At 46.7% G+C, this 27,839-nt stretch overlaps 1 protein-coding gene across 2 annotated transcripts in view; it reads right to left on the reverse strand.

Moving 5' to 3' along the window:
* The window catches only part of TCERG1L (transcription elongation regulator 1 like), a 63,935-nt gene that overhangs the window by 17,662 nt on the left and 18,434 nt on the right, over positions 1-27,839 (reverse strand). For both annotated transcript variants that reach the window (XM_085229445.1, XM_085229444.1), the window contains exons 5-8: positions 13,596-13,721; positions 5,517-5,611; positions 4,493-4,581; positions 348-502 (exon numbers count right to left, since the gene is read on the reverse strand). In XM_085229445.1, coding sequence (XP_085085571.1) covers positions 348-502; positions 4,493-4,581; positions 5,517-5,611; positions 13,596-13,721 — 465 coding nt within the window. The remainder of the gene's footprint in view (positions 1-347; positions 503-4,492; positions 4,582-5,516; positions 5,612-13,595; positions 13,722-27,839) is intronic.

The raw sequence follows: 27,839 nt of genomic DNA on the forward strand, positions 1-27,839 counted from the left end.
ATCTGCTCCTGCGCAATAGCTAAATAATGCATTGGTAATGCGTTCATAATGTACATCTTGGAAATAACAGTAATAAAACATACTGTCTTCCAAGATGTATTTTATACATCACAGATTCCTCCAGCACAAGAAGCCACCTGGTTCTTTATTGCCAATAATGAGCACTCTCCGTCCCCTAGCTCACCACTCCAGTGAAAATAAATATTGTCTAACGAACATCAATTTTAACAGGGTACTTGACACCAAGTTTCAGAGAAAGCCACTGAATCGTGGTTATCACATTTCCACTGAACGCAGAGACCCAACACAGTGTAGGCACAGAGGCACAGTCGCGGCGTGTTAGTTACTTGCTGCAGCATCCAGCTTGCGCTTGTGCGGAGGGTCCTCGAGGATCCTGTTAATGTCGCCGCGGTGCCTCAGGTCCACCGGCTTCTCCCACACCGACAGCTGCATTGTAGGGTTGAAGAAGAAGACCCGGTCATCTCCAGTCCAGACTACACACCTAGTCCAAGTGATAAACTATGCTTAGATCATGCCAAATACACTTGTGACCAAGCAATTAACTCCAAGCTTAATTCTCGTATCTTGTTGTTAACCGTGTGTGAGACACAGAGTGGTACCTGCACGAGGTTCCCCTACACCATGCAGGTCACCTTGGGCAGAGTGATCCCTCCACGTAACATGAATGGTTCTAAAGGTCCCACAGAAGCACGAGGAGAACTACTCTATCATGGTAGGGATGAAAGCAAGGGGAGGAGGAACACAGCGATGCCCACAGTGAAAGAAGTCATAGGAAAACACATTTCATATTTTAAAGTGCCTCTTGCTCACGGGCACCCTGGATGTGCACACAGCTGCAGCAAGAACCCTCAGAGCAAAATTGGGGGCTCTGGATCCAGTCCAAAAACATGACCAAGTCACTACTGTGCAAGCCAGTTTATCAACCTATTCAGTTCAAATAGTTGTCTCTGCGTGACAGCAATACTTGTACTGAGGTTCATTATAAAACAGCTACAATAATAAGGAAAATAAGTCCCATACCACCATGATGTAAACTCAGAAGAGCTCATTGAATCTATAAGTAAGTAAACTAGCAGAATATTGACCCAAAGCCTGCACTTTCTGAATGGCAAAGAAAACTAATAAGCAGCACATATTCACTGTGACTTGCTCAGACACGTGCACACACTGGTAGAGGTGGCACTGAAGGACATGGGCAGTGGTGGAGGTGTGCTGGGGTTGGGCATGGGGATCTCAAGGGCTTTTCCAACCTTATTGATTCTATGAGGGAAAATGCTGTCTCTGATACATGAACATTTGGAAAGGCCGAATCTCGTTAGCAGAAGCTTTGATGGTCGATTGTTATAAAGAGAAGGGAGCAGAAGTGGTTTAAAAAAAATCTGGTCTGGATAGAAGACTACAAATATGAAAACCGGTTCATCACTGCAAAGCACTAAAAGTGGGTGACCCAGTGTTTCCCATTTACCACAAGTAAGACGTGACCACTCACCTTGGCAATACACGAAATCAAACTCAAAGAACTCATGTAAGACAGCCTGCAGGGGACGGCAGCTGTGCACAACTCATGAGCAGCTCAGTGCCGTGCGTGCCCCCAGCTCTACACACAGCACTATGAAGCACCTACGCCATATCTGAGCACAGAACCAGCTGTACCAGCTCAGCTGAGGACCTCACTTGTATTTACAGCACACATGAGCTTAGGCTTGAATTCAGCAACACAGGTGACAAATATTTTATTAACCTTCTGTTTATTTTAATACACAAACATGCTGGATCAAAAAGCAGCCCCTCAAACCTCTCATACTTTAGAGGGCAATAATGAGGTATATATACACTACTTTGTGTCTCAGAGCTACAGAAACCTCTGCTCTACCAGGAACACTGACAGTCAGGTCAAGAATTGTAACTGTACCATTGGCCCCAAGTCTCTTCTGCATGAAATAGCAAGAGGGAGTTGTAAAGGAACATTTCCAAATCAAGGCTCTGCACTCCCATAAATACCACAGTCGTCCCAGAGGGAAGGGAAAAAGCCCTTGGCATTTAGGTGAAGAGGACAGATTCAGCTGATTAATGTAAGCAGGCTGTTGTTGCCCTTTTATTAAATATCAGAACTACGGTCAGGGCACAGGCCCAATCCCATACAGGAGTAAATGCCTGCTTTGAAATGCCCCTCACCGTAATTCCCATTATGAACAAGCAGACGTGCTGCAGAATTAGTACTGCAGGGGGAATCAGCCATACGTAAACCCTGGGAAGCTCGAATCCAGCACCCTGTTGGGGAGCAGCAGTGCTACCCCACATACATGGAGTGGCCAAAGATATTATCTCACTTGAGATTGGCAGCAGTCAATCAATTGGAAAAATGTGTGTTTTGCCTCTGCTGATAGGCTGCTGTGCTCAGTGCTCCTCTGACCACTGGCACGGACACCAACAGTGCCCATTAACCACCGTGTATCACCAGGTCCTTGTGCAGCCACCCCCGGTGAGAAACTCTGGGCTCCCTTGTGGCCCCTTTTTGCCTCTTCTGTGACTAATATCACTTGACATTTAATTTAAAATTAATGTCCCTTTCCCCACGTAACATATCACCTATTCCTCCGTGGTACAATGACAGTTTCAATTATCCATAGGGGACACATGATATTTTGTTTCAGTCACAGATCATAAACTGGAAATGCAGAGATTGCTGCACTCATTTTTCCCTTATAGAAACTGTGGTTTAAGCATGAGAAAGGGAACAAGATGATTACATAAACATTTATTTTCTTTCATAAGGTAGAAAGGCTTGGTAATGTTCTTGAACTGTTTCTGCCACTAAAAGTATGATCTAGCTACTCCTGAATGGCTCTTTTTCTCCTATTTTGCTTTTCTGGGTAAGGATAGAAGGATCAAATGTTCAGTTCTGTGAATTCTTGAACAAACGCTGAATGCCCTACAAGGCTCAGAGGGGCTGGCAGCACCTAACAGCTGAAAAATCACCTTTTGGTTTGTTTTAAGTGGCACAGTCTCCGGCCCCACTCCGATCTCTTGCTCCTGTTTCAGCATGACAGCCCAACATACACTTGGAGATGTCACAACAACCATGGGGCTCACAGAAGCATGGAGCCAACCTACAGGCAGAGAGTGGTTGAAGTAAATGCAGGATTTGTTGAAACTGTGTTGCATATCTTCTTTTAAACTACAAGACAACCAAAAGAAAAAGTAAATTCTGATTTAACACCCAGTAGGTATGCTCCATGTTTCATCATGCCACTGGTAGATGAGACTCTCACCTCAGAATAGAGGATAATTGTTGGCGTGAGGACTATGCCATTTCCTTCTGGTCCCAAGGATGAGGTTTCAGTGCCTTATCTTTCACATAAATACTCTCTGGGTCACCAAATAGTCCTCTGTAGACTCCTAAGATTTCTCCTCAGAGATTTCAGCATCACAGGTTTAGGATCTGAGAGTGGTGCCCATGAGCTGCCCAGCAGCCACTGCTGCAGTAGAGGTGAAACTGCCACCCAGTCTCAAATGGTTCCCCTGCACTATTTCCTGTATGAGCAGCTACCAGAAAGAGAAATTATTAATGTAAATCCTATTTTTGATGCCAAGATTAGATATGACATCACACTGTATTCATAGCATCAAGCTGTGAAATGGCATGGAATAATAACAAGAAATAATGGCTGGCATCTACATGGAGTGCTTTGGCCAAAGATCCCACAGACATCAGTCAATGAGAATAAACTGATTACTCTGCAGCATATGGGTACAGTAGATGAAAAATCCTTCTTGTCAGCCATCCAGGACCAAAAATGAAAAGCAATTTCTAACTATTTAAAAGCCACGAGAGCTTCAGTTATCAACATAAGTCAGTGAATGGGAATGTGGTCAGGAAACCTATAGCATGAGACACAACCTTCCACAGATTTTCAGATGCAACCTGAAAGCAACACCAGTCCTGCAAGGCTGAGAGACTACTATTGCAACCAAATAAGCAAGAGGTGAAGAAGGTCTGGCCCTAAAAAGCACGAACATTTCTTACAGGTCTTGCACTTCTCCTTTGATACATCCAAGAGTCGTCCACGCTGGATCCTCAATACATGAGAGCTCCAGCAGAACCTGAGCCCTAAAGAGCCTGGCTGAGCACAGCGCCGTGCTGCAGAACACCAGCAGTGAAGCACCCAGGCAATCAGAAAGAAAAAACATCAGGCACGTTCGGCCAGAAGCCGATCCTGGCTGAGCTGTGCTCCTGGCAGCAGCACATTGCACTTACCTCGTGGATCCCAGGGAGGCAGTCACACAACGTCCTCTCATTTTTGCTAAGTACATGATTAATGAGGGAAAGCTACAGTGGAAAAGGAATACAGCACTGCTGCTTAACATCCAGGGTAGTGTATTTTCCCCACATAGAGACCACTAATGCACGTTTGGCGAGAGAAACAGCAATGATGAATGACTTTTATTAGCTTTAATTGCATTTGCTTACCATGGAGATCCTGGCACTGGAGTGGATGCCACAGGCTTGTTGCCATTTGAAGTACTGTCATCCTCATTTACTAGTTTAAAAGAATGATCCTTGAAAGAGAGACAGAGATTAGTCAACAAATAAAGCCGACGCATAAGACTGTTATTGTTTTACAAATTGTTTCCTTAAACTTGAAGTGGATTACCTACACGGCCATTATATGACCAGCAGCTTTATGAACAGCCAAGTGCTCTGGAAACAGTCAGGACAAACTGGATGTAATCAACTTGTTGCCCCATTTTCAGGAGCACAAATGAAAAAGCAGCTTTTATCCATGCCAGTGAGCATCACTCACTGCTTGCTTGTGTGTACTTTTCTTTTGCAAAGACAAAATGCTAACAAACCCCTGTGCAGAGGTGAGTCCCACACGTGGATGCAGCACCGCCCCTGTCCTGTGACACAGGCACCAAGCAAGCTGTTGGAGTGGCACAGCTGACAAGTACAGCCTGCAAGTGTTTCAATGGCTCCAGCACAGCTATTTACTGGTGCAACTTATGAGAACAAGCCATGAGGAGGAGGCGTGGGAGGAAGGAATCCATCCAGCTCAGTACATTATCAAGAAGTGACAAGGATGTACTTAATTAAAAAATAATAAAGAGCACGTCCAGATGTCCTGCTTTGGAAAGTACTTTGCTGCTTGAAGCACTGAGGATGTGCCCCAGTGTCAACACAGCTGCAGATGTGGGGAGAACAGCAGGGAACACCTGCAGAACCTATGGACAGCAGCGTGGCAGAAATGTGAAAAGCAAAGGAGGATTGGGCAGTCCTCCATCCTCACCTCCTCCTCGGGATAGAGCTCCTGAGAGAGCTGGGTGCCCACTGCAGGCAGCCCTGTAGTGCTCCTGGCTGACAGAGCTCCACAGCACAACTAAACCAAGCTCCTGGTCACAGAGCAGTCCTTCGTACTGCTCTGATTTGTGCCGTTCCATATCGTGCAGTGGTTTTTAAGGGAAGAATTAAGGGAAGAAGGGAACGCACAGCAGACCTTGTCGCCATCCCTCTCCACAGAGGCGCTCCTCCTGTCGGTGTGAAGGATCAGGGCAGGGGGGCAGGAGGTTCTGCTGCGTTCTCTGCCTTTATCTGCAAGGGGAAGCATTGCCCATTAGTTACATACAGGAAGGTTGGGGCTGCTCCCAGCTGAACGTCCAGGCCCAGCTCCCAAACCCAGCACCACACATCTGATGAGGAGCATGGTGCTCACACCTTGTTTCAGTGGCACTTGTCCTTCAAAGAGAGCTCTGCCCACACAGAGCATGTTTTTTTTTCCCAACACAAAACCTGCTTTTTTAAGACCGTGTTTGACAGAACCACCAGCTGCCTTGCAGGCCCCAGCTGCATTCTTCAAAAGCTTTGGAAATGGATTTTCCTCTCTCTTCGCTAAGTTATCGCCTGGTTGCTAGACAGAGCAAGAAGACTGGTGGTGGGGACAGCAGCATGTGAGGTTAAAAGTCCAAACCAGGCTCAATGATTTCCTTAAAAAGGATCATAATGAGGCACTCTCAAAATACGCTCTTTGCACAACCACTTGCACCTCCCATACACTAACTGCACTTGCACTATCAGTGCTGCCTGAGATAGGCATTCGTGCAGACAAACCCAAGAGAAGGTCGGGCCGTGCTCGGGACTGGGAAAATGGAGCAATGTGGGAGGAGAAGGGGAGGTCACGGAGAGGGGAATGGGGACACTGTGTCATTCACGTGCACCCCTGACACAGGACAAATACAGGATGGGTGGATGCAGGATGGACATAGGATGGGTGCAGGACAGATGCAGGATGGACACAGGATGGATGCAGGACAGACACAAATGAGCAGTAGAACATCTTTCCCGAGGGTCAGCCCTGCTGTCTCCAGGAAGGCTAACACAGGGACACATCCAGCAGAGCCTGCAAGCCGGAGGCGCTGCCGTGTGCTGGCTTCGATTCCGTAGCAATTGCCACAGAAGCTCTTAATTGCACATGAGCTCTTAATTGCTTTTTAATTGGAAGCAGTTGTAAGAACAAGTTCTTCCCCTTTACAAAGCAGTTGTCCGCATCTGAAATGCTAAATGCTAAAAGTGCTTCCACTATGAAATGACTGTGTCTGGAGAACAGAGAGGCCATAATGAACAGAAGGAAAGGCAAAAGGCAGCAGGTATCAGGCAGCCCAAACAATCAGGAAAAAGTGGCTTTTACAGTAAGAAACCATTCAAAAAAATAATCTCTCTTCTATTTGCTTATTTCCTTTTCTTGTCCTTCCGCTTCTCCACCTGGAAGCCAGGTTTTTTCCAGTCACCGAAATAAAATTTGGGTTCAGAGAAACTACTTGCAAGTGGTGTTTTTCCAGGACTGCACCTTACATAGTCAATTCCCACCTAAAACGCTATTCTATTAATTTGAAAATTATTCAGACAACAAAACAGACGCAGCCACAGCACCATGGAAAAGGCTGAACCTGTCAAGGGTCTGACTCTGATTCACCACTGAATATATCACAGTAATAAAAATGTAAATTGATGTCATTTTTCTCAAGAGACAAATTACTCAATTTTTATAGGTGGTGAAGAAGAGAATTTACAAATCACATCAACTCATTGCCAAATTAAAGGAGCGAGGAGAAGGGAGCAGCTAATAAGTATCAAGAGAATCTCTAAATGTATCCCTCTTCACCAGACATCTGTTGCAGGGACTCCACTATGGGCCAAGCTCAGCCCGTGCTGCAGCCAAGCAACACCCAGTGTCAGCCCCTTGCAAGCTGTGTGCCTTCCTCCCAAGCTCCCCACGGTCACAGCATCCAGCCCGGACAGTCACGACAGCCAGGCACATCCCAGCAGCACTGCATCTTCAGCCAAGAGAACACCCAGGGTCCTGCTGGCAAAGACAACCACAGGGCAATGTGTTTGCCAACAGTGGCAAGCAGTGGCACAAGCCACGGCAAAACTCCCATCAGAAAAGCTGTGCGAGGGAAGAAATGGTGCAGAAGGACACCTAAGAAGCAAGGATATTTCTCCCATTCCTCACTCTGTGAAGGAGAGGCACATCTACACACCTGGTTCAAATTCCACTCCGCTGATTCATTCCCGTGCTCCAAAACACAGCAGAGGACAGATGTGCTGCTTCCTCACATCACCAAAGTACTTCACTGCCTTACCCTGAGCTGTGTTTTCCCACTGCTGATGTGGGCTGTGCAGCCACTGGGGCAGCTCTGCTGGAGGCCATCTGCAGCAATAATCTCCAGGAAAGAGCTCTGGAGGGCTCAGCACCTCCTGGTGACACAGCAGCAAAGCGCTGCCCTGACAGTGCAAAGCCCCACTGCTGTTGTGCAAAGAAGAAGCAACTGAACATGCAGCAACACACTCAGATGATGCTTAAGAGACTCGGGCTTATCTTTCTTACAGCATGGAAGTCACATTAACCCCACTTGCAGCTCTGCCTCTGCCTATCTCCTTCTCTAATCCTAGAAAGAAAAGCCGTTTCAGTGCCTTTATGGTCTTCATTACCATTCTGACTAAGAGGGAGCCAAGAACTTTCATTCACCCACACACAGTGTATGCACACATGAGGAATAAGAGAACACATTTACCAAGCTGGCATCATTTGTTAACTTACATACAATAATAAAAACATATTAATGCCAACTGATAGATTTAAGGAAACTACATGCAGGCTGGATGTGGCTCTAGACAGCCTGGTCTGCTGGTTGGTGGCCCTGCACATAGCAGGGTGGTTGAAACCAGTTGATCATTGTGGTCCTTTCCAGCCCAGGCCATCCTATGATTCTATCGCATGAAATTTGGCAGAACCTGAAACACCAACAACTCAGTGCTGGCTTGGTGCAAAGGCAGGTAGCATAGGGGTAGCCCTACTGCTTCTGCTGCTGCTATCACTCTGCTGACTGCAGCTGCAGGTTATCTGCTGCACAGAGCCCAAGGGCAGCCGAGCTGACTGAGCTGAAGTTGTGCAGCTGCTCTCACTCCCTGGGCCTTACACGGCTTCCCTGCAGAGATGCTCTGTGCTGGCAGTGCCCGAGGCAACCTCTCCTTTCTTCTCCTTTGAAAAGCTCTCACATCCTCTGAGCAGTGACCTCACGGAGGGATGTGGGTGCAGCATCTCTGCTTGAAACAGCATGGTCAGCACAGCACACCTCTGTTCTACAGCAACGTTCATTAAGCATTCACACAAGACATGGACTTTCCCAACATTGTGAATTTATATGAAATAAAATGGAAATTTAGAAAAACCTAAAAAAGGAAAAATGGGGAGAAGTCGCTAAGTCACTGCGCACATTGGGAGTCAATTCTTTTTATATCCACAGCAAATACTGAGATGGTTTTCCAAAATTACTATGTCGAGAGACTGAAGTTGCAAGGCTATGTCTCCCCAGTCAGCTCTGAGCCTCCAGGCACACTCCAGGCTCTGGGAGCACTCCCTGGGATGGGGCTGGACAGAAAGATGAGTGTTGCTTCTCCAGACACGCTGGAAAGGCCCGCTGGCAACTGCAGCATCACCCTCCATTGGCAGCTGGTGCACATCGTTGCTCAGGGTTACTCTTTTCTCATTAATCAACGTTTTTGTTTCTCCTTAACTTACGTGCATGAAATGCACTGCAGGCAGACAGTTAAGCCATGTGACGTCCTTCCAACATAATCACACAGCGGTTTTGCCCCTAAACTTAGCAGTACAATTACCAGCGCTGCGCTCGTGCCGTGCCTGCGTCAGGAAACCTGATGAAAGGGATTTCTCTGAGACTCCACGGCAGGTAGAGGACATGAATAATTCACAGAATGAAAAGTAGAGGTGAAGTAGCAAAATTATCCTACGTATATTGCCGCAGATGGAGGTGTATGATGATAAACATGTTATTAAATGCAGAATCAGAGCAGGCTGATTCACTCCATGAGAAGATACAGACAAAGACAGAATTAAGCTTTGCTCTGCTAAGGGTTTTAGAGGCCAGACCTCTGTTACTCTCAATGGCAGTTTAAATAGGTTTAAAATGTTGACTCTAAATATTGCAAAGAATTGGGTTTACTTCAAGTGCACACTTCTATTGTTTCATTATTGCAATGAATACTTCCTGTCTTGACAGACTTAAAGTGTCTATGCTGTAGGTTAGCCCCCAGGCTACCCTGGGCTGTCCCTGCTGCAGACATGCACACGTCTGTGCCCCATTCCCACAGATGGGGGTCCCACCTTCAACCCACCACAACCATTCAGTGCAATGGGCATCTCCTGGTCTGCTCCTGCACATCTTATTTCACCCTCTGAGAAGTGTCTGCATCTGCTTTGACACATTCCATTGTGATCTGTCAAACTCCACTGTGCTTCCCTCCCTCCTTAGAATGTCTCTCCTTGAGTAGCTTGTTGCCTCTACAGCAATCTCTTCCTATTCACTCTGTTATTTTCCTGAAGATTTTGAACAGAAGCGGTAGTATGATGACAGCAGATTCTTTGTCTGCTGCACCAAAATGGGCTCCGTGCCTGGTGCAAAGGTCCCAGACAAGCATCTCTCCTGGCTCCTCAGATAAACAGCCTACACGCTCCTAGAGGTGACATTTGCCACTATTTTAACAACAGATTTTAGAGGAGACCTACTGCCATATCCAGCACTTCCCCAGCAAACAAGCAAAGCACACGGCATGCCACCCAACCCCCCAGCATAGACTGCTCCGTGCTCCTGTCCCACACTGTCCATGCAGCAGCTCCAGGCACCACACTGCATGCATACCCCTCAGCTCTGGGACTGCATGTGTGTGCTTCTGTGCAGCCTGCATCTACCTGGGCTTGCTTGCTTGTTTGCTTGGGATGGATATGTTTTCTTCAGAGTGCCTGGTTCGATGCTCAGTTCTGGTTCTAAGAGAAAAAAGATGCTGCTAACAACCTGATGTGGATCGCTGCAGCTGAGCAGTGCTGTACAGCCCAGGCCATCCCAGCCAAGGGCCCAGGAAGCAAACAGAACAAGGGCAGATGACTGAAACTGATCAAAGGAATACTCCATATCACAGGACATGGAGCAGAAGGAGTTCTGAAGGGCTGGGAGTTCATCTCACACTCTTCTGGGAGCTCACTGGGCATCGGTTGAAGGTGGTGAGCAATTGCTTGTGCATCACTTGTTACATATATTCATAAATATATCATAGAATGATAGAACGACTTGGGTTGGAAGTGACCTCAAGGATCATGAATCTCCAACCCCCCCACCACATGCAGAGCCACCAACCTCCACATTTCATAGCAGCCCAGGCTGCCCAGGGACCATCAACCTGGCCTTGAACACCTCCAGGGATGGACGGGGCATCCACAGCCTCTCTGGGCAGCTGTTCCAGCACCTCACCACTCTCATAGGAAAGAACTTCCCCCTGACATCCAACCTGAATCTTCCCTCCTTCAAGACCATTTCCCCTTGTCCTGCTGTTATCTACCCTTTCAAAGAGTTGACTTCACTTATCCTCCTCCTATACAGTCATAACAGTCATCCTTTTTTCTATCTTACTAAACAGTTTTATTTCAGCCCATGAGCTCTACTTTGATTTTTTCAATTCTCCCCATCACACTGGATGGAGCGAATGACTGTGCAGTGCTGAGCCCCTCCGGATTAAACCACAACAGGAAACAAATATGATTTGTACTTGGCATTAGATTTTTCCAGCTTCCATCACAAAATAAATGGTTACTGAAAGCCAGGACTGTTGTAGACTCTGTTTATTACCTCTGCCCCAGACATCCCAAAAAAAATTTAATTTTGTCTTGAGGAAGGAAGAATTTTTTGTGCTATCATGAGCAGAATACAACTGCGCTAAGTGTCCCTGAACACACAGCTTTTGTCTTTAGAAGCAAAGCAGAAAAAGACTTATCTATACTGCAGAATGGAAGCACGGCTGGAATGTCCTGCAAAAGACATTTGTTGGCTTATTGTTCCTGCCACAGGCACTGCAAGCACAGCACGGTGGCTCAGGATGCCACGAACACAATGAAGTGCTCAGCTCCTGGGTTTACAAATTGATTGCATGGAGCTGATGCTCACCAGGCTGCCCAAACCCAGCTCTCATACCCCACCAGCTCCCCTGCCCCACCAGCTTCCTTTCCTAGGGTAACTGGGGCCTGACACCTGAAATCACCTGCATTACTGCCAATTCCTCTTAATTGTCATTCTTTCTTTGATTGTTTTTCCACTGGAAATAACGACAGCTCATAGCATCCTGCAGAAGGGAGTAATCTCCTGAGAAATGTTACAGAAAAAACTCAAGTGAAATTGCTGTTCTTCTCTCAGTGTAGTCAGCAGGAAATCAAAGATGAATATCAGAGGAAGATGAATGTGTTTTCCATTTTCAAGGGAAAGCCAGAAACAAAAATAAATTTTTCACCCTATTTACATTACTTGTATACAAGGAAAAATAGAGTGATTGCTCTTCCAAACCACTGGATGGGCTGTGAGCAACCAGGTCTGCAGGAGGTGTCCCTGCCTGCAGGAGGGGGTTGGAACTCGATGATCTTAGAGGTCTCTTCCAACCCAAAGCACTCTATGATTCTGTGAAAGCTCTCAGCAGTGTCACCCCTAGATTTTCTATTGGCCCTCTCACCAGAAGTCGTTTAGATATCAAAGGCTTCATACAATGTAGTCCTCATCCAGCAGGATGGACAGGGTCAGGAGGGCTTGTGCAAGTCCACCAAAGGGGCGATAGCAGATACATTTGACATGAAATACATTACAAGCCACAATTTCAGCTCCCACAAGCAACAAAGGGCAGAACAGCGTGATTCTAGCACAGATCTTTTCTGGGCAGCATGGTCTGCTGGTTGGCGACCCTGCACATAGCAGGGGGTTGAAACTAGATGATCATTGTGGTCCTCTTCAACCCAGGCCATTCTATGATTCTACGGTCTTTGTCTTTCCATCTGTGCATTTTTTATACAGTTCTAATATTTCTTCTGTTGCTCCCAACAACAAAATAAGTCTACAGCACCTCAGAGGCTCTGGGGAGAACAAACAGGTCTTTGTAACTACACTGGTGATAAAAGCAGCAGGTGTTTTGCAAAAGCAAACTACGCCAAAGAGAAACTTTAGAACGAAGCATGTCAAAAGAAAAACGAACTTTCCTTCAGATTTATGTCTGTGTAACAACGTTTTTGGAAATTCTCAGAGCTGGAATGCTCAGCAAGGCAAACTCCACCAGAAGACCTGGCAGTGGGCAGCCCTGCCTTGGGTGCACACTACACACTTGCCTGACACAGCTGACCCCAAAGCGGGTTTTTCTGAAACATCTACCTTGTGCCCTATGGGCACAAAGGGCCAGAGAAGTGACACCAGAGCTGACAGCCCATAATTCCCTACGGTACCCAGCATGCGCCATGAAATGCGGCTCACAATGCACTCACCTTGCAAGCACACCTGCGGGGATCTTGCTGTCACCTCTGCCAATAGCTGCAGCCCCCCCGTGCAGGGGACAATCTGTCCAACCCAAATACAGTCTCACCCTGACTCCCCAGTCCCCCACCAGAGCTTCTGTCTTCACCATAAATGTCATTCACAGCAGTACTGCAGAATTTCGTCTTGCTAGGAAAGATGCTCCCAATTTTCTATCAAAACCTGAATTCTTTGATCCTGACTTGCAAGGAGTATACATGAATCCAAGCAAGGCCACAAGACTTCTCCCAATTTTTGGGAACAGTGCTTGCTCCCTTTTGCAACACGCACACACTGACGTGAGAATGAACAACACAGTTTTATCACACAGCACAGCATGCAGCATCCTCGGAGACATCAGCCAAGGAGCTTCATGGAGCACCTATCCAAAAGAAACCACTTTATCACCACAGACTTGTGAATGCCACTGGCATGGGAAACAGAAAGCCCAAGGACAGTGCAGAAATGGCCTTTTGTGTCACCAGATGCCAAACTGCTGCCAAGTGCCAGACAGAGTCAACAATGAAAGCTCTCACAGCTAGCTACACCAAATGCCAAAATCAGATCCCATTTTGTGAGTGTTCCCTGTTTCTGTGCAGAGTGGAAAGCAGGGTTTGATCAGCAGTACAGACACACAGCGTATGTCTCAGTGATATAACCAGTCTACAGAAGCACATACACACCTGTTAGTGTCTGCTCCACCAAGTTGGTTGCCATGATTGTCACAGCTGGTGCAGCCACAGCGGTCACCCTGGTGACTTGTGCTGGCATCAAAGGACTCAGGCGAGCATCCACTCTCGAGGCTGAACCTGCATTCAAACCACAGTGAAATCATGTTTTCTTTCCAGAAGACACAAACACCATCAAACAATGCACTTCTGTCAGCCTTATTTCTCAAAAGGATTGTCCAACCTCCTGTGAACTCTCTGCCCCACACCCTTGGGATGGTTGGAAGGACCAGGTCTGTGTTTGTACAAGTGAGTGCTGCAGCCCGACCGCCACATCCATTGGCTTTCAACAAATAAGCAGACATCGTACATTAACACAAATGTGATCCTCAAAACCAGATGTACGAGGACATTTTAGTGCCTTCAGAAAAGACACACACAGCAAGATCAGTTTTCTTAATTAAGACTAAATAGCACACATCCATTTCCCATTATTACTCACCACAATCCACCTGTGTCCCATCCCATCCATGGGAAATATTTTGCCAATAATTTCAAATACCAGCTTGATCCCAGTGAATCACAGCCTTCTCAAAGACGATTCACAAAACAGAAAATCACTGAACTGCTCAAATGCCTTATTCATGATAAATTAGCAACCCAGATCTGCTGCTAAATTGATGCTAATTAAACTGCACTACTTAAACCTTGAGAATTTGTGGCTAGTGCCAAATTTGAGGTCAAATCTGGAGCATTAATTTCCCATTAACAGTGCATTCAGACAGCATGTATTTTTCCAGAATTAAAATCCCACCATCTCAACTCAGACACAAATTCAGGTGCTCCATATTAGCAGTCTCCATCTCCTGCTCACAAGCACCATTTCAAGGCTGAGTTGACAGAATCATAGAATTGCTTAGGTTGGAAAAGACCTTAAAATCATCAAGTCCAACCAACAGAAGAGACACATCCCTAGTTTAAGGCAGTCTGACAGTAACACCGTATTTCCCAGGTGTGATGCAGGCTGCAAAATGTACTGCCTTTCCATTTCACTGCATACTCTTATGCCATCAAAGTCTCATCCAAACTTCTCTGCATTCTGCAGGATTCGGGATCATTTCTGGAACGTTCATTTTTCTCTTCTTGTACTCTGCCCATTTCTTCACTGATTTTTGTTTCCCAGCTCCCAGCTGTCAAAGCAGATTGAGCCCAGTTCTTACTAACATAAAAAACACCGATTGCTTTCCTGAATATAACATTTGATTCTATTATAGCAATGGATACTTTGATACACTTTTTATTCCTCAAAACTGTACTCTTGGTCATCACTTCACTGAGAGCACAATAGGTAATTCCATGTGACCTTCGGGCTTTGGGGATGCAGGATCCAGATTCTGGAAGAGTGAAACTCCCCCTCAAAGTGAGCATTCTGCAGACAGTGTTTGTGCTGCACATCTCCATCCACACACAGCCAGGAGGACGTGCAGCCGGAGCAGCACTGCAGCACATCCACCCCCAGGTTGTATTCTGGTTGCCCAGGCATGAAAATCTACAGACGTAAGCAGACACTGAGCGTTTGTATGGGCTTCTTACAACCCTGCCAGAGCCAGGATGGCCAGTGTGCCATTCGCACCCCACAGGCAGCAGTTGCTGGACTGACAGGAGCACGCTGGCAGCTCCACCAGCTGTTGGCACGGTTGCAGCCAGAGGGACAGATGGCAAGGAGCCAGCGGGACTCGAGACAGAGATAAGAATGTGGGACAAATAAATCCCTTCCAGGAGAGAAGCAGGACGGCGTGACGCTCGCTGTGCTCCTTGTAGCACAAAGGCCATGGGAGCACTTTGAAGTCGGCCACTCCTAAGGAGCCCATGAGCAGAAGCATCCCTTAATGTATGCAAATGTATGGCAGCCTGCAATTCCACACATAAACCTGGAATAACGTCACGATGTGCTGAGCTGTCTGCCTATAGATGGACATACAGCACTGCGTATTAGCTCAGCTTTTATCCATCAAAAACACACCGCACGTTGAAGCATGACTCCGCTCTGTACAGTTTTAACTGTCTCTTTGCAGTGATTTATGATCACCTGGAGGAAAAATAAAATTATCGGTGCGTCTTTCAATGTGATGGAAGCAATTAGCTCAGAGCTTCCATCCGTATTTGACTCAAGTATGTACAGAGATACATACACACATACATATAGATATTTCTAATACATGCAGATCAGGCTCAATGGCTTACTTCAATTATAACTTATGCTTGCTAAATAAGCTCGAATGATTTAAGGCAATCATAAACTTTAAGAAATAAATATTTATGCTTTCCAGTACTTTGTGCTCATGAAAAAGCAGTCTTTGCAATAGATGGATTTGGAATACAAATAGACTCGGTGGATTTCACTGAACGTCATAATGCAATATAAGCTTTCAATATGAACTCCACATAACCTGGGCTGGAATAATACCCAAATACCAGCCACAAAGAACCTGACACGTTTCTGGATGCCCTTAAAGCCAAGGAGCATTGACCCTTAAGTTCTGTGTTTGGAAACACCTCTCCATTTTAAAAATTATTTCAGTGCAAATGCACTTTACTGCCATTTAAAAAGCTAAGCAGTCTATATCTCAGTGTAACTGTGATGACATTGCAAGGACAGAGGAGGACTAAGGCAGGTGAGAGCAGCCTGGGTATCCGAGTACCCAAAGAGAGTGGCCCCAGTGCATCTCCAGCTGCGGAGGGGTGGAGAAGGAAGAGAAAAAGTTATGAATGAAGGAGGGAAGAGCTTAAAGAAACAATCACTGGAAGTTTCTCACTGAGAGATCCAAAACAGGACAGCAGGGACAGAGCAAGCAGAATAAGGCATCATCCTGTGGTGGCTAAGGAGGAAAATGGCTCATCCCCAAACAAAAACTGCTTTCCTCCCCTAATTTCTGCAGAATGCAGGCAGTGATGCTGATGGGATCCCTGCAGTGGACAGACAGGTGGTTAATCCTTCTACTGCTTGCAGGCTTGCAGGCAAAGCAGCTCCTGCTCCTTGGTCAGCTCACAACATGGGGAGCTGGCCTGACTGGGGCTGCTTATAGCTGGGCTGGTCCTACTGGGAATGGTTATAGCTGTGCTGGCCCAACTTAGGACAGCCGTAATGGACAGCCCAGTTACCAAGCACACCTGGCCTGTCATTGTCCATCACTGCTGGCACTGCCCAAGAATTGAATGGGAAATTCCCAGCTGTGCTTGTCCCCCAGCAGAGAATGCTGTCCCCATACATGCACCAGGGGACACGTCAAGTTGGGCAGCACCAGGCAAACAGGAGAAGCAACTTTCAATTACACAAATGCCATTCCTCCAGCTTCACAGGTTCCTCTTCTGTTAAACTTCCTAAATGCAATCATACTTTACAAACCGTGTACTCCTTGAAGCACCCACAGGAATGGTGTTACCAGAATTCATGCACCGTACCTCTGCTTCACAAATGGAGTCAGTCTCAAAGCACCACGATGGTGGCACAGGAACCAGCATGCAGTCACATGCACATCCCAGTGCAGTTCCCAGCCTATGGGAGGGTAAACTCAGGTGATATCGACAGGAGTTCCTAAAAGTCAGCTCTATTATTGGGGCATGCTTGTTTCAGGAGCAGGGTACCTCAGAGCTGGGAGCAGCAGGATCTTCCCATCAGCTGTACCCTGTGTGTCACAGTGTGCTGCTTGGGGACGCTGCATGCTCCTGGGCAGTGCTCCTCTGGGATGTCTCCTCACCAGAACACAGAGAAAGGATCATCCCTTGTGTTCTTTTTCAGTTAGAAACCTCTGCCTGTATTCACTGCATTCTGTTGCTAAGAGAAAACAAAGATAATAAGGGCATTTATTTTGACTAGGATGAAATGACAGCAGGCATGTCCTCAATAAATCATGCCAATAAGAGAGAGGCAAAGCAATTATTCAAAGCAGACCGGAGCTGCCTGAGACAGAAGGAGCCCCCTGAGCAGCACTAAAGGGAGGAAGGTGACTGTTGCTGCCCAGGCCCAGAACCACAGCCGGAGCATCCCAAGGCATGCAGGCAGCATCCTGCTTCCAGAGCTCAGAGGATGGAGCTAACCTTCACACCGCTCAGCAGCAGCAAATAGAACCGACTGAGAAAGAAAGAACAGGGTCCCACTGCTCAGCCACTTTGCAGCCAGGCTGGTATCTCCAGGGCACAAAAATGCAACCAATTCTGGTAGCTTTATAACCATCCAGTGGCTCATTCCCTAAACAAAACCAGGAATCCATGATGGAAGCCAGAGCGCCGCCACTGCAGCTCTTCCTTGCTGCAGTCCGAGCTGCTAAGAGAGTCAGTGCCTGCCAGCCAACAGCCAGACACACACTGGGACTGCTGTCCTGCCAGGAGCCTTCCTCCTCCTCCTCAACCTCCTCCTCCTCAGGCATCGAGGGCTGCACCCCACAGCCACGCTGTGCAGGATAAGCCCTGTACCTCCTGCACTGCAGGACCAGGAACTCATGAGAAATGAAAATCGCCATGCCCTTGCTGCTAAAACCCAGACTAAAATGTTGGTGTTGTTACTGAAAAGTTTGCATTGTCAGTGGAGGCAATGGAATCACACAGACAGCCTCGGAAAAAGGACAAGATCCTGAACGTTTACTCCTACTTAAAACAGAATCATAGAATCATTAAGGTTGGAAAAGCCCTCTGAGATCCCCAGCATCAGCACACCCCACCGTGCCCCCGGCCCACATCCCCCAGTGCCACATCCCCCCGGATGTCCCCTCCAGGGACAGGGACTCCCCCACCCCCTGGGCAGCCTGCTTTCCTTCTGAGAAGGAATTTCCTTCATCCTAATAGTTCAGGAGCAGAAAACAACTGTATCACCTTTGGTTTTTTTGAGATGACAAAATATTTCAGTGATACTGAGCCCAAGAATGTGATTTTCAAAAGCGTTCCCATCAATGAAGAGTAGAAAATCCATTAACAGCACAATTTTGTTGACTTTCAAGTCACTGATGCAACACTGAAAATCCCAGAGTTAATAACAAGCCCGGCAGGTACTCCACGATATGTTTATTTCTAAGTCAAATATGAGCTGCAATGGTTCTTTTTTACATCCAAATTGAAACGTAATGAGAGAATGCATTAACAAAGAGCATTAAATATTCAGCGCTCAGGCTGTGCACAGGGAAGGCTTTGCCTGAGAGCTTCCACGGGGCCCACGTTGTGGTGCTGATGGCACATGAGCTCTGCCCTTTTGATACCAGTCAGTATAATTCCTCTCCTGCACGAAAGAAACCAACTACCCAAACCTAGAACTGCCCAAACCAGGACATACACATTAAATACAGAATTCTAATATTGAATCTAAAATGCTCAAAAGAGCTTTGCTCATAGAGGCAGACCTACCTGCCATTTCTTCTTGCAGAAAGTACAGACAGAAAGCAATTCTTATGGGATGCAAACACATCACCCTTAAATCCTCTTGAACTTGTCATCAATTCCTCATTTGTCATTGATAACAACCCTGAAGTCTCGTAACATCACAGAGCAGATGAATTCAGTGCAGTGAAACCCAAAGGGCTCCAGATTTCTTGGTGCAGACACTAACCTGTGCACAGCAAACCAGGAAGCACCCATTCTTACAGAATGATAGAATGGCCCGGGTTGGAAGGGACCTCATGAAGCTCCAACCCCCTGCCACACGCAGGGCCACCAACCTCCACATTTCATAGCAGCCCAGGCTGCCCAGGGCCCCATCCAACCTGGCTTTGAACACCTCCAGGGATGGACGGGGCATCCACAGCCTCTCTGGGCAGCTGTTCCAGCACCTCACCGCTCTCACAGGAAAGAACTTCCCCCTGACATCCAACCTCAATCTTCCCTCCTTCACCTTAAAACCATTTCCCCTTGTCCTGTCAGACAGGACATATCATGGAGTGTAACATCAAACTAAGGGAAAACAAAACCAACAAGCAATTCTTGCACATAAAAAACCAGCCAGAAGTGCTGCAGACTGACAGCTGCACAGCTCCAAGTGACTGCAAGGAGATCCTCACTACAAAACCACTCTTAATTTACAAACCCAAAAATGTGTGTTGTAGTTCTGTATCCACACAACCTTAGGATGAGCACGCTGCATCCAAGCCTGCACCAGCCAACCTGCTGTGATACAGAACCCATTTTGCCTTGTGGCTGCTTGCAGCAGGGACCCTGGGAACACCAGTACCTGTAATACAGAGAATTGTTCGTTTTTCTGGAATCCATCAACCCATTTGCAACACCTGTAGAAACGTGCTGGCTTCCCAGCTACTGAGCAGCTGTTGCTCTCCTCAAACTGAACTCACCACTACACCAACATTTACTGGAAGACAAGAATCAGCAACAAAACACTTTGTGTGGGCACCTTCTGTGGTACCAGAAAGAATTTCCCGTAGAAGTGCCTCAGAAGGATTAGGAAAAAAAGAGATGCTCCTTGCCCCAAAGACATCCATGGTAACAGCTGCCTGAGGGAGCTCCTGACTCCCAGAAAGAGCAGAACAGGTTGACTCTGGCTGCTGGAAAAACAGAAATAATTTCAGAAGCTTGAAGAGTCCTCTGTCAATCATGGAAAATACTGCTACACAAAGCCAGAAGGATCTTAACCGGCTTCCATGTTTTCAACTTAAACAAGTACTAGAAGCAAGGATAGATGATTTTGGAGCTCAGATTTGATCCTAGACAGATGAGGAGCCACAATGGCCAGCATGCTGTGCTTCCAAGATGAGCAGCCACCTTTGTATGGTGGTTGCGCCAGTGCAAAGCACTACTATATAGAAACAAGTAAACAAAGTAAGCGTTGTAATACTTCAATAGTTTTAATTGCACTCAATGCTTATCCCAAAATCACAGAATTCTGTAATTTGCAGTCATTAGGATCAGTTAAGATGCTCTCCATGAACTACCCAGGGAGCTATCTGAATCTCAGCCCACTCCATTAGCTCGCTTCCTTCCACAGGCAGCCACTGCAGCTGGCTCCCAGGGCTGGGTTCCTGCAGGAGTTCTGCAGCACGGATCTCATTTTGCCCATAGCTGCTGGAAGAGGAGCAGCTTCAGGATGCAAGAGTGACTTCCAACAGGCTCTGGGAAGCCTCTGCTGAAGTGGAACTGTGTAGGAAGCACTCCTATGAATTACGAGTCCAGCAAAATGTACCCAGAGAATTAATTTCTTTCCTGGATTCAAATTGTGATGCAAAACAATGTGGGAAAGGCAACCAGATGTGACCTCATAGGGCTAAGAGAAAACTTATGTGAAGGAGTCATTCCAGCCATTTGTTTCCAACCATTAATCTCCACTTTGATCTCCCTTACACTGCACGTGGCAGAAGGCAAACAGGACACAAGAACACATCTGTGACATACACACAAGCTGTAGTAGGAGGACAGCTCCTGGTGCACCACTGAATTCAGAGGAATGGAGCACAGCATCCCTGCCTCCCCCCATCTGCCTGGGAGCTGCTTGGCCACCCTGGGACTGGAAGAAGAACAAACACTTCTTTGTGTCTGGGCATCAAAATTATTCACAGATGCTATGGAAGCACTTGGGGAATCCCACGATGTGAATCGCAAGCCAGGATTCTCTTTTTTCTTTTTTCTTTTCCTTTTTTTTTTTTTCTCCTAAAGATTAAGTTGTAACTGAGATAAAATAAGTGATCTGAAGGCAGGGATCACCAGTAGAATACCCTCACCTCCACTGCCAGCCCTTAAATGAGGTCTGGAAGGGGTGAATCCTGGCTCCATCCATCCAGTCACTCAGCTGCACTGCATGTACCTGAGCTCCCCTGGGCTGGCCCTGCCTTCCCACCAGATGCTCCATCACTGCTTTAAGCCATGTCTATGTATCTCTGCTACACTCACAAAGGACACCCCAAAATGCTATGTCAACCCAAGCAGCCACAGGGTCTGCCAGCAGTAAGCACACCCAGGTTCAGGCCAGCAGGGCTGCTATGTGCCCTAGGCACCACTGAGCTGCAGCAGGCAAGCTGTGCCATTTAGGGCTGAATGCTTACAGTGACTCAAGGGACAGCCAAAACTGTGCTGCTGCTGCGGTTGCTTGGAGGAAAATCCTCAGAGCTCCTCTATACTTCCAGTTGTGTTTTCGTTGTCAGAGAAACACTGCCTTAAACTGAATCTCAACGGCGCTTTGTTTTCATAAAAAAGCGATGCACAAAATAGAAAAAAGAGGTGCTAAGAGAAACTCAGAGAAATTAAATGTAAAAAAAAAGTGGCTTCGTGATTTTCATTTTTTGGGGCAATTATCGCTTGTTCCCTTAAAGATAAAATCAAAAATAAATTATCATGTCAGAACGCTGGCAAGCTGCGTGTCACTATCAGTTTCAGATAATTAAGTGTGATGTATTTTGGAGCAGAGCCAAATGCTGATAATGTGGCAATTACTTCCACAGAGCCCAGTCAAAATCACATAATGCTCTCCTCCTGCATCTTCATTACTGTCTTGCTTTAAACTTGGGGTTTAAATTATCTCAAGAGCTTCCAAAAAAAAAAGCAAAGGAGCTATGGCTGTGCTGCGGGCTCAGGGCTGTACCATGGCCATCCAAACCAATCCACACTCATCTTTTCTTCTGAAACACAGCAGCTGTCCTTATACCCACAGAACATGCTCAGGCTGCACTGCTCGACTGCAGATTACGGAGCTACTCTATAATGTATAATTTTCATTCTCTGTGATCTGAAGAGGACAATTGATTTCTAGAGAAGAAGAGAAAATACGATTTCATCTCATTTCGTGCAAGCAGATATTTACAAGATACAAATCATCAAGACAGCATAGCTGCAAGTATTAGATTACAATTTGCATTAGACTGGCATTATTTTACATTACTTCTCTCCTACTAAAAGCTATCCCAAAAAATATTTCCTCCAAAAGGATCTGTTTTGATATCAAATGTATGTCACAAGTGTAAGATACCAGTTTAGGAAAAGGAGAGGAAAATCAGCCGTTTTACTTTTGGGATGAGACCTTCAGCTGCTGTCCTCCAGCTGGAATTCCCACCAGCCTGCCTTACAGGATGACCAACACTGCAGCCCATAACATGCTGCCATGACTTCTCCCTTCAGAAAAAATCTGTCAGCATAAAACCTATGAAAACATCACCGAAGGAGAATGCAGGAATCACAGAGTTATTAAGGCTGGAAAAGCTCTCTGAGACCCCACCGTGCCCACAGCTCACATCCCTCAGTGCCACATCCCTGTGGTTCTGAACACCTCCACGGACAGGGGCTGCCCACCCTTGGGCACCATGAGTTCTCCCTGGTTATACCCAACCCACCACGCAGCAAGTCCAAAGGCCTTTCTCTAAATTTTCCATTTTCCTTTACCCAAACTCCGAACTGATGTTTCCCTCCTAGGAAGGCACCGTGGCTGTGTCTCAGCTCCCACTGCAGGCAGAGCTCCTGCCCCAGAGCCGTGCAGGGGATGGGCTGACAGTCAAACCTGACGATCTTAGACGTCTTTTCCTGCCTTAAAGATTCTATAATTCTACGGACAGACAGAAGCTCAGCAAATACTTCAGTAAATCTGCAGCAAAAGCATGAAATGTCAGCGCGCATCCTCAGCCAATGAACAGCGATAGGGAAAGACCTCTTCTATCCTTTTTGCTGTTTTGCCTCCTTTTAGCAATCTACTTTTGTTGCTTTTAATTTCCAGCGGATGAACAGAGAAAGAAATCAAATCAAAGTGACTGCAAAGAGAAGTCAAAAGTAGTCGTAAAACTTAAACATTTACAACTAAATTGCCCCTGTTTAGTCTTATGTATATCTATATATACCCACATATAAAGTGTGCTGTATTGTCCACGCTTGTAAACAGCATCTAGGTTAAAAAACAAACAGAAACCCAAGGACAGGTTAGCAGGAGGGCTCAGGCATTGTTTCTGCAGGAGTTCTGCTGCTGCCCACCCACATTCATCATTCAGAAGCTGTTAATTGCAGGCTGTTAAAACGCTAATTGCTTTTCAAAGTCTTGCTGCCACATTCAGGATCACAGAGGTTTCCTGATTTAAGAGTTCTCCGAGGTATTGCAGAGGGCTTTTGGTTCCCTCCCTCCTTGCCTTGGGGGAGCAGCTCTGCCCCACTGCCAGCACCCATCCCCAGGCTATGGCTGAGCCCACCTGGAACCACGGCACCTGGCATCAGCAGGGCTGGGCACGGACACCTCCCAGCTCTGGATGAGCTTTCTGACTGCAGTGAGAAAGAACTTCTGTGCCATCAGCATAACAGAGCACTGGCACGGGCTGCTCACAGAGGTGATGGATTCTCCTTCTCTGGAGCAATTCAAAACCCACCTGGACACTTTGTCACACAACTTATTGTAGGGAACCTGCTTTAACAGGGGCATCTCCAGAGGTCCCTTTCAACTCCTGCAATGCTGGCATTCTGTGATAATAGCATTAAAAGTGATGTATTTAATAATAAAATCATCAAGAGCATTGAACATCACAACTCTTCAGCCCCACGTTTAGAAAAGGAAGCAGCACAGATCCCCAAGCCTCTACTGGAGCTGCTGTGCTTCTGCCCAGCTGCCTGACAGACCCTGGACAAGCATGATGCTGCAGACACTCAGCTCAGCATTGGAGCCCAACTTCAGACAGCTGGAAAATACCAATCTTAGCTAGAGTTTTCTATACCCTATTCTCAAGACAAACAATGGAAATCAGAAGACATCCAACTCTTGAGCCATGAGGGATCGACTTCCCACTCACAGTCACAAGGATGGAGCTCCCAAACCCCACTCCACTCCTCTGGCAGCTCCAGGGCTCCATGGGCACAAATGTGCATCACCAAAGACACCCTGAAATTCTAGCTGTGGGGCAAATCTCAGTATGCTTAGCAACAGAGCTTTTAAACAGCATTTCAAGAGGGCTTCTGAACAGCTACATACATCAAGTGTGAAATTAGATTCCCTAGTCCTACTTCCATTAATTAACTCACTGAACCTATTTCAGTAATCACAGCTGTGCAGCAGTGGTGGTAGGAGCTTCGTGGCCTCGCCAGGCACCAACTCACCTACCTGTCCATGCTAAACCATGCTTGTGTTCCTCCCTTCACAACCAGCACCAGTGGCAGCGCTGGCCTTGCCTGATCGCCTCATCTTACCTCGTGTGTACACGTGGCCAGCACTGCGTGTTCACAGAGGGAATGCACGTGGTGCTCAGTATCTGTCCTACAACAGCAGCACAGACACCTTTATTCTTTTCAAAGCGATTCCAGCCTCCTGAAACCAAGTAATCCAATGAATGCATCCCTCTGGAAAGCAAACAACGTGCTAATGCCAAAAAACATCCCACCACCATCCACCCTGCAAAACTCTCTTAGCCCACAGTAAACAGCATGCACCTGCCAGAGTATTTGTGGAACATCACACAGAAAGTCAAACTGCTCACTTGTTAAAGAGGAATGGGGCCAGGATGCTTGTTTGGAGCCATTCACAAAGCCCACTGGGCTATATCATCCCCTAGATTTACCATGAAAATAAGCTGTGTGTGAAGCAAAACCGGGCTTTTCTGCTCACTTATCGTTCCTTTATGTTCAAAGGCTTTTTCCTCTTCTGTACTCAATCAGAACCAGCAGAAGCCAGTATGAGACAACTCCCCCAGGACACAGGGACAGCACACTGCTTGATGCCTGGGTCCCCATGTCCCCAGCTGTCATACTTCTCCTGGTGCCACCACCCCATGTCGGGCAGCACAGCAAGCATCCATTAGTTCTGCCATTGTCCCTTACAAAGCCAGACCTGAACAGCACGTGGTCAACATTTTAATTAATTACTGATCCATAGAATAATATATTCAGTAATACTGATGTGTTAGAATCAGTTACAGATGCACCTGAGCTCCCTGCTATAGACTTTTTAGAGATTACTTCCCCTTAATTCCCTCCTATAAAGGGCACAATCAGGGCACTGCTCCTCACTCTGTAGCAGAGCACAAATTAGATGTAACCAATAGATCACAGCAGCACAAGGCATGCTGTGGTTTTCCAGCAGTGGTTCCTGTGTGTTCCTAGGATGTGTCGAACTGCACAACAACCATTCCAGTACCACTGGTTCCACAACCCTCAGAATGAAAGACAAGTCAGTATGGGTTGATCAGACTGTTCCTCTATTTCTCCTTACAACGTGGACCCTCCTAGCCAAGGTTCCCTGCACCAGGCACTGCAGGGAAGGCTCTGCAACATCTGATGATTCCCCACTGATTCTCTCACTGTGTCACAAATCAGCTGGAAGATGCAAGGATTAAGAAAAAGTCACCTTTATTCGCACAAGATATCTACTGTTATGTCTGAGATAAGAGCTAGAGCTACATGAAGGGACAGGATCATAGAATCATACATGATCCCAAGTTGGAAGGGACCCATAAGGGTAGTTGAGTCCAATTCCTGGATGTGAGACAACAATTTGCACGTGGGGAGGTTTAGCTTGGAAGCCAGAATGAATCCCTTCCCTCCCTCAGAAAAGTGCTCAGGCCCTGGAATGGGCTGCCCATGGCAGCAGTGAAGCTCCCATCCCTGCAGGAATAGAGGAGAAGTGTGGACACAGCACTCAGGGACAGGCTTAGCTGTGGCCTTGTAGTGCCAGGTGGATGGCTGGGCTTGATGATCTCAGAGCTCCTTTCCTATCTGAACGACTCTATGGAACTAGGAACTGGAGGATAAGGATGTGAGAATCCAACCAGCAGCATCCCATGCCAAACACCATCCTGCTTGCCTGCAGGGCACCCAGCTGAAGGTCCCCATCCCTGCGGCCAGCACAGAGCAATAAGGACAACAGTGTGAGCCACAGGGCAGGGGACACAGCTCAGCCACTCTGAGTGCTTCATTAACACATTCACATTCTGTAAAACTTTCCTGATTTATTTCCATATGAAATATTTCTCCTTATTATATAAACCAATTCCAGCATAAAATCTCAATCTTGTAGTTTAATAGGATGTAATTCTGGAAGAATACAATAAATTATGCAGCAACAAACCTTTGGAACTTGAACTTTCTCTATGTCATATCAGAGCAATTATTTCTGCATGAACCAATCTTTTGTATTTCAGAGAAAAATCTTCCAACCCTTATTTCTGGGAGGATTCGAGTTATAAATTACCTCTGGAATTCCAAAGTCAGTAACACAGAAAGTAGAAATGCGGTTCCATCTTTGTCCCCCCATTTGCTCCCTCAGCTCCACAGGCTGAGTGCCTGACCTGCAGCATCCCAGCAGCTCTCGCCCACACTGTGTGTGCTGGTGTCAGCGGGGCTCAGTGTGTGCCAGCAGCAGCTGTCCCGGGGGGCAGCCAGAACCCCCACCTTGTTTGTAGGAATGCACCCAGCCCACTCTGGATGCAGTAAACAGAGCAAAATTTGCAATGAAATCAATGAAATTCTATTTAGCTACCCTAGGGAAACATCCACGCACATTTTAAATTGTGGAATTTAATTAATTTTCCTGATTTATATGCTGGCCAACGAGCCAAGATTCGTTTTACCTCGTTAAATCTATTTACACTTAGATAGCAGGGACAGATTGACGAATACATCCAGCCAGCCAGACAACACCCACCAACACCTGACTTTAGTTACCAAAGCCATTTGTTTCCCACTGTCTATCAGGTTGAAGGGGCAGAGATGATGCCTTGGATAAAAGAAAAGCCCAGTAACCCAAAATCCAGTTTTCTGTTTGCTGCTTCTCTACGTTCCATTGCTACACGTTACTGCTATGGCCCCAAACTCCTGTCTGCACTTTGCTTTCTTTCGGGTGGATTTCCCCATAGGTATAGCAATACCAATTTAACTGCTAATGTTAAACATAGTAGCATTCTTGAATTAAACTGAAACATGCCTTATTGGACTGCCGTTTACCCAGCAAGCTCGCTGTTACATCAGACAAACTGCCCAGACTGCTGATGACATCAACTGCAAAGCAATGTCCCTCCTGCTGTATCTTCCCAACTTTCACACAGACTTCAGCAAAACGTGCTCCTTCCCCCTGTTCTGAGCACCACAGACTCATTTGAGAAGGAAAGGTCCTTTGGAGGTCCCCACTGCCCTGCAGGAACAGGACCTGTAGCCCCAGCAGTACCAAAGCAGCAGTTCACAACAAATGCCTTTGCACCATCCTACTGTGAATCATTTTGCAGCACCATCGCAGGCTGTAGCTTTATTAAGTGCTAGAAGCGCATACAAAAGCACAAAGTTCCATTGAAGGCCACCCAGCCCTGGGCCATCACTCAT

This window comes from Meleagris gallopavo, chromosome 8, assembly GCF_905368555.1.
Source record: "Meleagris gallopavo chromosome 8, MGAL_WU_HG_1.1, whole genome shotgun sequence".
In the NCBI taxonomy this organism is placed as follows: domain Eukaryota; kingdom Metazoa; phylum Chordata; class Aves; order Galliformes; family Phasianidae; genus Meleagris; species Meleagris gallopavo.